The sequence below is a fragment of the Coenobita brevimanus genome, chromosome 54 (assembly GCF_032717465.1).
Source record: "Coenobita brevimanus isolate Jiangsu-jjx chromosome 54, ASM3271746v2, whole genome shotgun sequence".
NCBI lineage: Eukaryota > Metazoa > Arthropoda > Malacostraca > Decapoda > Coenobitidae > Coenobita > Coenobita brevimanus.
This window is the reverse complement of record NC_137007.1, coordinates 1,594,944-1,610,823: the sequence shown is the minus strand read 5'-3', so window position 1 is coordinate 1,610,823 and position 15,880 is coordinate 1,594,944. Positions and strand designations below refer to the sequence as shown.

At 39.1% G+C, this 15,880-nt stretch overlaps 1 protein-coding gene across 2 annotated transcripts; it reads right to left on the bottom strand.

Annotated features, from left to right (window-relative positions):
- Nucleotides 1-1,707: 1,707 nt before the first annotated feature.
- wol (Dolichyl-phosphate beta-glucosyltransferase wollknaeuel) lies at nucleotides 1,708-14,611 on the bottom strand. 2 transcript variants are annotated; one of them, XM_080273276.1, is made up of 8 exons: nucleotides 14,500-14,611; nucleotides 11,926-12,006; nucleotides 10,381-10,555; nucleotides 8,138-8,346; nucleotides 6,143-6,251; nucleotides 4,376-4,607; nucleotides 3,108-3,193; nucleotides 1,708-2,745 (listed from the first exon to the last, which is right to left on the bottom strand). In XM_080273276.1, exons 2-8 carry the CDS (start codon nucleotides 11,983-11,985, stop codon nucleotides 2,630-2,632), a joined length of 987 nt encoding a protein of 328 aa, XP_080129402.1. In that variant the 5' UTR covers nucleotides 11,986-12,006; nucleotides 14,500-14,611; the 3' UTR covers nucleotides 1,708-2,629. The 2 variants fall into 2 exon arrangements, with proteins under 2 accessions (XP_080129402.1, XP_080129403.1); XM_080273277.1 differs by having other exon boundaries at nucleotides 4,376-4,604.
- Nucleotides 14,612-15,880: the final 1,269 nt, after the last annotated feature.

Genomic DNA, 15,880 nt, shown 5'->3' with positions numbered 1-15,880 from the left:
ACAAGGCAAGGCCAGCACTCCAACTCGTGCTTAATTCGTCTACCACTAGACTTCGAGGCATATGGAGCCTTATATTTTTTAATACAGTTACCCTATATTTAATAAAATATTTTAAACAGCATGTGTAATGGAGCTTTTTCTCTAATGTATCAACAAGTACAGCCAGCATCAATTGTCCTGCCACCTCTCCGGTTCTTCTATACATGGACTTTGAATATCAGTGTGATAAATTCACAGTAACTGACACTGATGTCACTGATCTGTGGCTAAACAAATTCATCAGTGTCATTTTCTACAGACTAACTATACTGACTTTTAGAGTTCATGGACAGAGATGTAGGTGAGGCAACGAGACTTTTGATGCTGACTGTACATGGTATTTTTACCTTATTTTTAACTTGCATAACAGGACACAATGCACTACAGCCTATGATGTCAAATGTATACTGACAGCATAATTCCACTGTGGGAACACAGTACAATAAAAAAAACTGCAGCCTCCTCCTTATGGGAGAAGGGTGTTCCTTGCTGTGTAAGAATCAGATTTGGTGTCAAAATACTGACTGTGGTAAAAATGTTAACAAGGCTACTAGGTTCATTCTTATGGGAACCCTCTAGAAACCATCAGAAATAGCAAGTTTCCATTAAAAGTAACTATGAGAACATTATTCAGCAGGATCAATTTTCAGTGTAATATCTGATACGGTACTTTGAGAGTTCAGTTATTAGGCTTGCGGTTGGTCCATGTGAAAAGCCTGCTAAATGAAGAACCCCTAGCATTACCACACCATCACATGCACATTCACAACACAAAGCTGGTTTATGTACTGATATACCACTTGAGCTATGTTACTGCTCTAATGATTTTTTTTAAGTGGTTCAAATAGTGTTAAGAGAGTTGTTGAAGATAACAGATTGTGATATAACATTACTTATAGCAGTGTATTACAGACATGCATGCACACACATGCATGTGTACACACGTGCACATGCAGAAACACACACACACACACACACACACACACGACAGTACTGTATTGTGATACCAACTCTAACGTACGGAAGTGAAGCTTGGACGTTGTTGGAAGGACACAAGTCAAGAGTGAGAGCAGTGGAAATGAGTTATTTAAGAGGAGCCTGTGGAGTCACATGGAGAGACAGGCTGACGAATGAGGATATAAAGGAGCGTTGTGGTGTTGATGTGGATGTGATAGGAAGCGTTATGAGGAACACACTGAGGTGGTTTGGCCACGTGGAGAGGATGGAGGGTGAAAGACTGACGAAGAGAGTGTATGTGAGTGAGGTGGAGGGGGGAAGAGGGAGGGGAAGGCCGAGGATGAGATGGAGGGATGGGGTGGAGAGGTATATGAGAGAGGGAGGTGTGAGTTGGAAGCAGGGCAGTGAAATGGCAGGGGACAGGGCGACTTGGAGGCGATTTGTTTGTGGCCACCCCAAACGGGATTGAGGCGTCTGGCAATAGATAGATAGATAGACAGATATATATATATATATATATATATATATATATATATATGGCAAGGTTGCCATGACTGTCAAAATGGCAACCTCTGAGATGTATATAACCTTGATCAATTTTGTTTGAAATTAGACAATACAGCTACAGAATCACAGAGTTCCTAGCAATTTACACAAATGATTCATCTGCAGTGGGTTTCGTAGGTTAATACAAGGACACTGGTGTGCCAGAAAAGAGAAAGGAAGTGGGAGTGGGTTGCTGCATCATGCCCTGTCACATCTCGAAGCTACATTAGGCACATTTTGGTGAATTAACCTTCAGCTACTATATATGCTCAGTCAATCATCATGTGACTTTTAGTTGCCCCCAAAATGAAGCAAATACTGAAAGGGAAAAAATCTGACAAGCTTATCAAACTCGCAATACACCTGCAACCTCAAGTCAATATTATGAAACACTAATCATTCACACATGCTTGAGTGTTGTCTAAATACAATCCACACACTGTTTCTTTTAAATCTCCACACATACATTCAGTTGTAATGAGACCAGAATAATATTATACATAAGTATATACTGACTTTATTACGAACATACTCTCACAGTTTATAATGCCATACGCACCACTAAATGCCATCAACACATTATTTACATCATACATCAAGTGTACAGTACTAAGAAAATGACCATACATTTAACAGAAACTTTGCATCTGACATAAATTAAGCAATTAACATAAGGTAAACCTGCAATCTTGAACCTACAATTCATTTTACAGAAAATATGAAACTTATCCAGTTAAAATATGACGAATACCAATTAATTAATTTCTAAGGAGAACACCTTGGGTGCTGTAACTATAAAAACTATAACTGAATATAAAAATCACTTAGCCCCTTGAATTCTGTTTACATATGGTATTTATGCTGGCTATCTCCAGACAATCTTACTCACCTAAAGAGGGAAATATATTTCAAACTGGAAGGCTTACATACAGGCTTCATTTACTCCTTTGCTGCTGAGGGGCTCACTGAAGCTTTATAAAATCATCATGAGATAGTAATAAAACAAACATGACCTTGGACTGAAGGGATTAACCTCACCACCAGTTGTATAAATAAAAAAAAAATATATACAATGAACACAATAAAATCAGTTAGTTGTGATGTCTCCTTTTATCCTCCATGCTCCTAAGGTGTAGCGCAGCCAGATGATGAACAAATCGAGGCCCATCTCTATCCAGCTCAATACTGGTGTCATCTTAGTGCCTTGACGGAAAGGAAAAATACATTAGTGTTACAAAACAGCATAATCAAGACAATAATACATTTCATATGCACTATATTCATTTCATGAATGTAGGCAAACTGAGAGAATGGAAAACTTCACACACATCAACTCAATCAGGTCATTTATTAAATAATTTTTCCTTCAAATCTCTGGATGAGTCTATTCAGCTTGGAGGACTTTTTATTAAATAAATAAGGGTTAAATACAGGGTTCATTAGCCAATTAACAGCAAGATTAAGCTGAAAAAACATTTACTTGGAATGAATGGGTGAAAATTGTGACCTGACTTCTCTTTTCTTTTTTCAAGTCAGGTACATAACAAAACAGCTACTGAACATACCTTCAATTTCATTCCATTCCACAGCAACTTCATCAACTGGAATGCCCAGAGACTGGGCTAAGAAAAGCATTTCTACATCAAAAGCCCTGAAAGGAAAACAATAATTACAAAGAAGAATACAGTGCACCTAAAATTTACCCTTCACTGATTTTACAGCACTTAAACCTATTGCATTCAATGGACACATTTGGTTTATCTTATTCTATCTCAAGACGATTTTGTTAAGCTGAGTACACCTGGTTTTGGTAAGGCTTGAAATCCAGTGTTTTTGAGAACCATATGAAGTGAGGAATTCCTGAGTTACAGTTTGTGAGTTAACCTCAGATCTGACAATGTTGGACTGTGGTGAAGTGTTGTTTGGATGTAATAAAAAAGCTTACAACTACCAGTATTTTACGGTAACAAAATTCAGAGATGGAAACATCATGGATAATCAATATCTACAGGTGAAGAGAAAAACTTCATAAATATTTCAGAATAAGATGTTAACATAAAAACAAAACTTGCTATATTATGCAAATGCAATATTATACATCAGCAATTATTCTAAAATTCAAGAAATATGCTTTTCAAGGTTAAGGTTGCAACTGCAAGGTCATGTCAACAGATGCAATCCTTCATGTACTCATCTATGTACTGATTTGCAAATGACTGTAAAGAAATCATCAACTAGTTATCATACCCAAAATCAGTAGTGGAAATGTTTTGAGGTCTAGTCCAGAGGTGTCCAATTTGTGGCCTGTGTGCTGAAAATGGCCACTGAATATGGTCCACCAACAATTTCCAGTCAGTTCCATAAATCAAGTGAAGATGCCCAGTTTTTTGCTGTTGTAGTGACACTGATATCCATATTTCACCTAGTAAATTATTTGAATCATTTGCATCTCATCACTGTTTTTATGGGCATTAGAGTAAGGACCATGATTAAATTACAGTAAATAATCAGGCTAACAGTGAAAGATATGGCATATATAATGACCTCAGATAAGTTTCAGTGCTCTTGCCTCTTATACATGTCTGCATGAAAGGAAGAACATGACCTGCCAAGTCTTATTGACTGTACAGTTCAATCCTTGTGCAGAAAAAGTATAGCTTGCAAGGATCCTGGAAAGTGCTGAAAAGACAGTGAGTACCACTAATGGCTAATGACACTCAGTCTTTACAGCACCATCCAGTATCCTTTGAAGCTATACTAACAAAGTATTGTATTTACACACACACATTTAAACTACAGTACTGTACTTTCAACTATAATATGAGGGCCATACCATCGTTCAACATGGAGACTGTTGAAGAGTACCCTGGCAGCACGACGTGTTATCAGTTTGAATCCACACTGTGTATCCCTCACCCCCCGCACAGCCAGGAGCCACACCAGGAAGTGGAACCCATACATCAGCACTGTGCGGAACGCAGACCGGGTGGCAACACTGTCCTCCTCTAAGTGAGCTCGAGAACCACACGACACAGCCAATGCCTCACTTATGTCTCTTACCTCTGCTGGGATAAGAATACTGTCAGCTCTTTCGTGGTCAGAACAATTCTTGTATTGTGGTGTGTTCCACAGTGTTAAGATTGTTTCCATTAACTCCCTCATGGTTGAAACAACTCTAGAATTCAATCTGCATTACTTGCATGTAATCAATCTGTCTACTAAGAAAAACAAAGTGGAGAGGGGCAAACCCTTATGTGCTATTCCATACATTATTCTATCAACCAACTCATTCCCTGTCAGTTCCTTGGCCTCACTGACCTTCATATCATGCTTTCTTACACTCATTTACTGTTATATCCATCCACCACCTCCTCACCTTACTGGATCTCCACCCACCTTCAAACTCACTGACATAACATTTTCACCATACTATTTACATTATTTTTCCCAAATGCCCATACCATCTAAGGACACACATTTCAACCCTGACTCTAAAACACATACAGTACACTGAATAACCTCATTTTCAATGCTCATTTTCTAGATCTTTTGTTTTCATGACATACCAGAGCCTCAAATTTACACTTAATGTGGGCACTCACATATCTTCCTCCCATAATTCTCTTGCAGCCTCCACATTCAAACCTTTCTTATGTATCAAGGTCCTCATAGCACCAGCCACCTTCCTTCTTTGTGCCATCCTGTTTTCCATTTCCTTTGCACTTTGACCTCTCTTTTCTGTTATTGCTCGTAGGTACTAAATATTCCTTATAAATTCAAATTCCTTTCCATTCACCATCACATCACCCTGACAGTCAACACCTTCCCTCAATAACAATCACTTAACTTGTATCTATATCTATTTTCAAAACATGATGCCTACAAATGTACCACAATAATTTTTGCACTCACTTTGATTATCTTTACTTTTGTATAAATACACACTCACAGCTTCCTTAGAGTAAACTACTGCATGTCCACTCATTTAGGCTTGCTTATATATTTCCAACAAACATTTTCATCCACTCCCTCCACTACACTTACTGCAATCTCTTCACACACCTCATGAAAACATTCTTCACTTCCGCTAATGTTACATTTTCAGACGCCATATTTTTTTTTCACACCACTAATAACAATTAACCCCTTCAAACTTATTATATACTTAATTTTATTCTTGCTATCTCCAGGGTGTTTTATTCCATTCTACTTTTCAAACTGGAAGGGTTAGACATAGCCTTAATTAATTCCTTCACAACAAGAAATCATCTATAAGGTAAATTAAGCTGGATGGAGGTAGGAAGAATAAACTAAAATATTATGATGTGTGATGGAATGGGCTGTTGTGGTCTCAGGCTCATCTGGCTGTGAACTCACTACACTGTATGATGTAGCTGCCATTCTGCCACAGTCCACCATCCTTCTCTTGGGGAACAGAGAGGGAGGTCATCCACATTACCAAGCAGCTGCTCCATTACATTTGTGTCACCACACGAAAGCATCCCTCTCCAGTATCAGTTAGGATAGGTTAAACTGTTTTATACTGTATGCCCAAATGTACATACAGTTATTTAGTTAGTGATTACCGTGAATGGCTTACCTTTACATAAGGTCTTAATGCTGGCCTCAACTTTATTCAGTTCTGAGAATGTGGTAGCACCATCAGCATCAGCGAACAGAAGCAACCTACCACGAGCACGGAACATTCCCTGTAACACAATAGCTCAAGTTCAAAATTACTACCCATATCATTTACTGTATACTGAATACTGAATGTGAAGGTGCAGGCAAGCCTCTGGTTAATGACAGTTAATTTTAAATTCCCTGTGAGGATACGATAATTTTAGACTACATTCCACTGTTACTGCTGTTCTCATTGTAGTTGTTGTTTTTGCTGTTAAGGTCCCATGCTCATCTGGACATAAGCTCAGTGGACCACAGGCTTATGCTCCCCCTCCCCTTCTGAGTCTACCACCCTTCCTTCAGAGCAGAGAGTCAGGACATCTGCAAACAGAGCCCACAAGTATGGTACTGTCGGCACCATGACATGACAGCATCCCCCTCCTGCACTGCAATATAAATTATCATTCTTTTTCCATTTCTCCCATCTTGTCACTTTTACTATCATTCTTTCCACCTGAAGTGACTACACTGATTGACAAGCCTAATGGTTTCCTGTGACCCAGGAAACCATTTTTAACATTGGGTGGTTGTCATATCATCAAATAACGGGGTTATATGGAGCCTACTATGATGCCTGTTAACAGGGTGGAGAGATGCAATTCTGGCATCCATCTGGGAACCAAACCTACACACTCTTCCCCATACTTTGCCACAATGAGGCGCTGTCTGCTACACGAGAATATTGATTCATTGCATGGGACTGTCCTGCTGGAGCAACTGCTTGCCTGCAGTCGATTGGTCTCCTTGACCAGACAGTCCAGGGTTATTCAACAACAACAACAACTCCAAACAGACATGAATCTCAAACCTATGTAACCTATGTTACAACCTCAAGTCTCCCTCTTTAACCAATCACTTGCACTGGAGGTACAAAAGTCAATGCTTCAGGTCAACATCCATCTTACCCCTGAAACTTGATGTTGCATCACTTCCCACCACAGAAACTGAAAATGGGCAAACTCCCATCACTACACAGAATGCCTCAAAAACATTCCTCCTCCTCAACCCGATGTTACACTACACAAGCATATACTTAAACATATCCACCACCACTATCCCATACCTCCAGTCAAAAAGCATCCTTCATTAACCAACATCCGACAATCAGCCCTCAGAAACCACTCTATTTGTAGAACAGAGTGCACTTAGCCAGACTACAATGCAGCCACCAACCTTCCCTGATATGGTACTAAGACAAATTACAACTCACACACAATGCACTATGCCTATACTGCAATGGTCCCCTCATACCACAACACACTGACCTCATGCACCTCACCATAACACAGACAATCCTTCAACACAACCTCCACAAAGGATCTTTTGGAGCACTAGCTTGAAGAGGCTGGTATCCTACAGTCCACTGGGTTCAGGTTCAGAAAAGCCTGGAGATGAAGTTACTACTGTTACTAGAAGAAATATAGATTATAGTTCATCAATCTTAATATGATGGCAATTTTTGTCCACTGGGGCTTATTGCCTGTAGTTCAATGGCAGAAAAGACAGTACTATGGTTCTACAACCTTTCTAGAACATTTTTTGACAAGCACTATATTTAATGCTATTTACTGCTACAGCTAAATTGCAGAACAAGATAATAAGTTAGGTTCTCAATACTTTCCATGAGACTTTGTGATAAACAAAAAACTCTCCAATCTCTTGTCACAGCATAGTATTCAAGATGGAGAGATGGCAGTTTCAGGCCAAAGTAAAGTTGAGCAAAGTACAGCAAATCCTTGTTTTGTCTTCTTTTTTTCAGTATATCATAGAAATGCTACCAATTAAATTTTCATCATCACCTACAGCCTATTTGCCAGTTCTCTCAATTTACAGAACAAAATGCATGGAAAACGTTGTGGTATTCTGGATCACATCCCTTGCATATAACACGGATCATCTGTATTAACCTTACCAATCGAACAGCTCCTCCTTTGCCTCTGTTCTTGGCCAGTGTCAGCACCCGCACTTTGTCACTGCCATACTTCTTGCTGTAGCTCAAACCAACCTCAGTTGTCTTGTCCCGGCTCCCATCATCAACAATAATCACTTCATACTCGAAGGAGACATCATTTTCTCTCCTTTTTTCCAGGTACCCCATGCATTCTTCCAGCATTATTGGTACTACAATGGAAAAACATACAGTAGTTGCAATACGTACCATTAATGCAATTACACATTACACTTAAATTTACAATATAATGTTATCAGTCTCTCAAGACAACAATCTCACCACCATAACATATTGTAAAAAACACCCCAGATGTTACAAAACTTTAGATAATACTTATTACACATAATCCACAAAATGGTCTGTTTATTATTGTATATACTTACTCTAAATGACAATAATAATCATCTGTCAAAAGTACTATATATCTATCTATTGCCAGACGCCTCAATCCCGTTTGGGGTGGCCACAAACAAATCGCCTCCAAGTCGCCCTGTCCCCCGCCATTTCACTCCCCTGCTCCCAGCTCACACCCCCTTCTCTCATATACCTCTCCACCCCATCCCTCCATCTCATCCTCGGCCTCCCCCTCCCTCTTTCCCCCTCCACCTCACTCATATACACTCTCTTCGTCAGTCTTTCACCCTCCATCCTCTCCACATGGCCAAACCACCTCAGTGTGTTCCTCATAACGCTTCCTATCACATCCACATCAACACCACAACGCTCCTTTATATCCTCATTTGTCAGCCTGTCTCTCCATGCGACTCCACAGGCTCCTCTTAAATAACTCATTTCCACTGCTCTCACTCTTGACTTGTGTCCTTCCAACAACGTCCAAACTTCACTTCCGTACATTAGAGTTGGTATCACAATACTGTCATGTACTGTAGTAACTTTTTCACTTCCATGCTCACTTCCCTGTTTCTTATCACTGCTTTCAAGGAAACAGCAACCTTTCTTTCCTGCTGTACCCTTTCAAGCACTTCACCCTCCAAACCTCCATCCTTACTCATCAAACTACCCAAGTACTTAAACGTACTCACATTTTCCAATTCCTCACCATCCAACCTCGCTGTACATTCACTGACTTCACCTCTCTCAAAGACCATTACTTTACTCTTCCCTACATTCACCTTTAGATTCCGTTTCTTACACACTCTCCCAAACTCATCCACCAAGCCTTGCAGCTCTCCTTCGTCTTCACTCAACAACACAGTATCATCTGCAAACAACAGTACAAGGAGTTTGCAAACACTATCCTCTCTCACCATGGCCACTCCAACATCCACTACCCTACCTTGTACCTCTTTTATTACCCCATCCATGTACAGATTGAACAACCATGGAGACATGACACATCCCTGTTTCAACCCAACCTTCAAAGAGAAAAATTCACTTAGTTCACCATCCACACGCACTGCAGCCTTCGCACCATCGTACATACTCTTCACAGCATTCAATAACTTTCCATCTACTCCATATATTCTTAACACTTTCCACAATCCTTGTCTATCCACCCTGTCGTATGCTTTCTCCAAATCCATGAATGCCGCATACAACTCCTTTCCCTTCTCTAGAAACTTTTCCACTAAAGATCTGAGAATGAATATCTGATCTACACAACCTCTTCCCTTCCTAAAGCCTCCCTGTTCTTCTCCAACTAATTTCTCTGTTCTTTCTCTAACTCTGTCAATAAGTATCCTACCATACACTTTTCCTATTATACTAAGAAGACAAATGCCCCTATGGTTACCACACACTCTACGTACAGTAATAATTTTATAGACATATTTGACAATACCTATAATGAACTCATTCTAACCTGGCACCTCAGCTGATGACTAAGAGAAACCATATTGGAGGGTTCATTTGACTAGTAACCAAGAAGACTCATTCCTACCTCATAACTAAGACTCACTGAATTTCTTGCAACCAGAGCTTAGTATTCATGTTGTAGGAGTTGCCGATCTACTTCAGTTGAAAACAAACCAACTATAAGAAACCATATGTAGGTTGTCTTGAAGAAAAGGATATAGAAACTGCACTGCTGATGTAAAATGATGCCATGCTGCACAGTCTAAAGTAATAAACTTTGTTACTTAAATGTCTGGACTAAGTAGCTTAGCAGCTACTGTATTCCTGATGGGACAATAAAGAACTGGATGACAGAAGAGAATAAAAAATACACTGAAACTTCCACTCACATCGGTTTTCTTCATTATATGCCGGAATAATAACTGAGAGAGATTTTGTGGGTTGATCTGTTATGGATGGGAACTCAACCTCCTTCCCTTCTGACACATTCTTGAAGAACTTCTCTGAGTCATAAACTTGTATTTTAGGGTATGTCTCACTGATGATGTATATTGCAATGCACAGCTGAAAAAAACAAACATATAAGAACATACTAATGACTACCGGTACATGATTTACATAATTTAGGTGGCCAGTAATTTAAGCAGATATGAAATTTCCATAAGTCTGGCTTTTCCAAACAACAAATTCAACACCATTATCAATGAGATGCCATTAAACCTAAAACTACATGGTGGTTGCCAAGATAAGTTTTAAAAACATCACTGTACTAAAGTGGATAAAGTGAGTGCTTCTACCCTCCTCACTATGACAGGTCTCTCCCAAGTTTAAATACAAATTTGGTGGAAACCAACTCTTAATAAAAGACATCAGTATACCAGCAGGGTTAAAGCATATGCACTTCCAGAAATAAAAATAAATCTAATCATGTTCTTCAACTATGTTAATAAAATGTACTGAACTTATTTCACCTAAGTGGTGGATGGATGTAGTAAATGATTGTGTGCTGATCCATTAAGATGCTGTAGAGAGGTCTAGGTTTCGAAACACTATCAAACCTGGGGAAATTTACACTCTTCAGATTAAACCCATGGAACTTCATTTTTTTAATTCATCTTCCTAATCTCTTACTCCACCTACTTTTATCCTTCACAGTCCACAGTGATCCTTCATGTCAAATGTTCTAACATATGTCCTGATCAAGGAAAGGGAATAAACTGTAATTATAATGCAAATGTGTGAACTTATATGATAAAGTCTTGGGAGTCGGCTTGTAGCCCTCATTATGTACAAACTCTCATCTCGCCACAAACCAAGCCTGATAGGCTGCAGTCAGTTACTGTATTGTGGATGATCAACAAGCCGGATAGCGTCAGCAAACATTAGCATGTTTCACTCTAATAACTGACTCTATCTAACTTCACTGAACACAATCAGCAAATGTAAACATCCAAATATCACCATTTAGCGCAACTGGTAGGACAGCAAGCTACCATTCTCCACCTTCCATCTCACCATCTCATGTCACCATTGTGCTCTATCACCTCCATCCTCCAGTCAGGTTCATGAATACTGTATATGAATCCAGTGGAGAAATGCAGACAACAGCATCACTATGCTTGGCCTGCCATTACCACCCCCCCTCAACCCTCTCCCATACCCACTCTACTCCCACTCTCTGACAGCTTGAAATGCCCCACCGCATCAGTGTTAGAGATGACTCAGTGTCTCTCTCTCATCTTTCTGGACCTGTATATTACTGCAAATAAATCCAGATAATAATTTATTCTACACAGATTGAAAAAAAAAAATTGGTATAAAATAACATGCTATGAACACTTACTGTACTTATTCTCTGATTTATGCCAAATTTCACTCTAGTCCAGCTACAAGGCACACATAATACAGTATTTAGGAGGTTATAAAGTACTTACAATTATAAAAGCAACCACAGCTGCTCCCAGAAGATAAGATAACAGTGTAATGAAATCCATTTTCTCATTCCAGGAGTATCCCTGTAAAATATATGATAATTACTTTTACCATAAACACATAAACATGTCTTATACCCATCTACACTAGTTAATCCCTTAATTATGCTGACATGTTTTTATTCTATTCTTGCTATCTCAAGACTTATTCAGCCTTGAACAGACTTTGTAAATAAGAGGTATTAGATATAGCCTTCATTAACCTTTACACTACTAATAAAACTCCCTAACACTAGCTACAACAAAATGAAAAAGATGTTCTTGGCCTAAAGGGTTTAATACCATAGCTAGTTAACATGTGAGCGTTTAGATCTCCACTGACACTGGAGACGAGGATTCACAATAATACATTTTACCAGTTTATAGTTTTTCTGCTCACACATATAGTACCTGGTATGTGTGGTTCCAAGCATTCACATCCAGTGGGTAAGCTCTACCTGGTGGATGATCAAGCCCTGTATTTTTCATGGGCTTAGGAGGCTTTCTTAAACGCTTCCTAAGCCATTATTTTACACTCTGTACCTTACAAATTTTTTCCATGTTACTGAATGTCATTTTGATGTTACCATAGACAGCCTAAAAAACATACAGTACACCACAAGTGAATATCAATGTATCATATGCAGATCTAGACTGACATGACTCCTTAGCCAATGACAGTATGACCCGGGACTTATTTCCCTCCTGAAGCTGAACAGTAGTCAAAGACCAGGAGAGCGCCCATTAAATATTTATCTACCTCTCTATAGCCTGACGCCATAATCCCTTAGGAGTGGCCGTTTGTCTCTGAGTTAGTTGTTTTATGGGGAGGGATGCTAACCCTCCGCCAACCCACTTGTTGACATGTAGGGAACACGTATGAGTTGGTTATATGGTTACCACCCAGCACTGTAAATGGTTTCCTGGTTTACAGGAAACCATTAGGCTCATCACTCAATGCAAAGCCACCTGAAAAGGAAAGAAGAGTAATAAAGAGTGCAGGAAAAATGGGAGAAACAGGAAGATTAACAAATATTGACAGTTTTATGAGACTACATTTCATACTGGTATTATTTAACTGAAAATGTCTAATTGCTGCAGAAAACACCAATATATTGTTAATGGCACTGAAGTTAGATTTTTGTTTACACTGGCAGTCGGCTCCTACTGGGGTAACAGGTTAATTCAACCCCAACATCCATTCGTTCCCAAGTTGTTAGAGTTAGGTCAGCAGAGATTATGCTAGGTTAGGTTAGGTTCTCAGATAATGCTGTTAGGTTAGGTTAGGTTGTTAGATAAGTTATGTTCAAGTTGATTAGGTTTGGCTACTAAGGACGAAACAAATGGTGACTGACTGACTTGAGGGATACATCAACCTGAAAGCCCTTGGGGGAGGGCTGACATTTTGTCACTGCTTCCATGTAAAACTGATGAGGCTGAATAATTTAACTTTATAATTACATATATCAACAACGTTTTAAAGCTATCACTATCATTATTTGCAGTTTAGGAGGAAAATATACATGTGTGAATTATATGCATGAGAGTTCGAGATTTTCATTCGGAAACTGCTTAAAGGTATAAAAATAATCATTACAGTGTTAAGCTTATACACTAGGTAGAAGATCATCATATCCCAATAAAAATAAAATACAAATACAGTAATTAAATCCATACTGAGGGTACACTACATTCCCCTTTGAGGAATACTGACCACTTTTCGGGTACATAAGACATAAGGACTCTAATTCAGTCTTTCAATTTACTCATCATATTTTTCCGGTTTTTCAAAAAGTTATTGGACAAAATGTAAGAGAGCTCCCATTAATGACTGATGATTTTGTAACAAGGATTATGGTAAGAGTTATCAGTGTATAACTCACATGGCAAATTCTTCATAAATAAATAGTGTGATACTAAGAGTAATAGGGTTAGGTTTGCTGACACCAGCAGCAGCACCCTACTGGGAAAAACAGATTGATTCAGATCCACAACTCATTCATCCCCAAGTCATCAGAAGAGGTTAGAGTAGGTTATGTTAGATCAAGTTAGGGCTTAAGTCAGATTTAATTAGGTTAGGCAAGGTTAGTGGGGATGAATTGATTGGAGAAGAATCGACCTTGGGGCCACTTTGATCTGAAAGCTCAGCACTGTGGACTGTCATGTGCTGCAGTCTATGTGTAAAACTGATGAGGTTGTATAACTTACAGCTTCATAGTTACACTTTCCTGCAACTTTTCTCTGTGATAATTAGGTTATGACTAAAGAAAATAAATAAATTATATACATGGGAGCTCTCATACATTTTCACCAAGATACCTAGCCAACGGTAATTAATTCCGCGTTAGCTTTCACCAGAGTGACGCAAAACCACAGGCAAATGTTAACTATGAGTAACTGGGTGTGGTAATGTTATATCATAATTCATTTGATAAATGACAAAACTGTATACGACAAAACACAATTAAATTAGTTTGCCATGCAGATGTAAACAAATCGTGTCGGTCCTCATATTACATCATATGCAGAATTACTTACGTTTCCGAAGCTGTATTTGTTGACTCACTTTTAAGTCAAAACCATCGTCCAGTATTGGTTAAAAATACTTAAACACAAGCAACAAAATAAACTTCAAACTGTTCGTCCACTCACAGCCTTCCACCTGCCCGGCCCGCCTCTCTGATTTGGTTAGGGTTGCCACGAGTGTTGCTAAACTTTACTCTAAAAATAGCTACAATGACTAACGTAACAACTTTAGGAAATAACAAAAACACTCGCTAAACTCTGTGGAATATTGCCAAAGCTTTGCAAAAATCAAAAGAATGTCGTTAAAAATCGATAAAAATATCTATAATATAGCTTTGGCGCTAGATTTAAAATATTCCTGCTAAATCTCTAAACCTAGCAAAGAAAGCGCTAGCTTGGCAACTTTGGGCTCAGCTGACATCAACCCCCACACCGTCTCGATCCCTTCATTTATCTCTAAATTAGTTGTCTTCATAACTTCCGCACGATCGGAGTTCTTTACTTACATTTTATTTTTTTTGCAACATTATACAGCGTATGCAGTCTTTAATATCTAGATATAGTATCCTCCTGTTTTTAGTATGTTAAAACAAAGTTAATGGGGAATATCTCACTTTTGACGTTTGTTAAGATTTCGTACGAGGTGACCGCGTTGGATGCAGCACGTGTCCAGACAGCTGTAATATTATATCAGCGACAGCTGGACGACTAGAACATCCACAAATCAAGTTTTCTTTGGAAACACATGTTTAGAAATAATTTCGAGAATACAGGATAGTACGTAGTAGGGTGGACTTTCCATAGCCTTACAATGGAGGACACTGCACGGCAACTATGCGTTGGACTTTGCATGAAAACCATAACCTATACAAACTTTGGCCAGGTGCCGCATCGTATGAGGGGTGATATTTTAATTAAGGGACCTTCAGGCGTGCCAGGTCCTATCACACGAAGGCATGCGCATATGAACAGAACAAGCGCCACTGACAACAAAGGTCGCAATAACACTTGACTTACCCAATCCATAATCCAGTCACAACATTTCGATGGCAACACAACGGTGCTGCACGTAGCGCTTGTTCTACGTAGGCTATGTGTCCAGCAGATGCTACTCTCGCACCTTTATCAAGTTTTGTGCATCCCATGGGCCACTCCCACCCACCTCATTCTCATACATTCCCTCGTCAAACTCTCACTCCTGTACAAGTGCTGAGATCAATCTGATTTTAGTTCACAGAAATCAGGGGGTGAGAGACTAATGCATTCATCTGACGACTATTTATATCATAAACATTAGGCCCGCATTCACGTTGGTTAAGGATGCTCACTAATACCTCTTCTTTGCTTAGTATACGCTACTATTGTCTTTTGTGTTGTTTAAATAATATTCTGC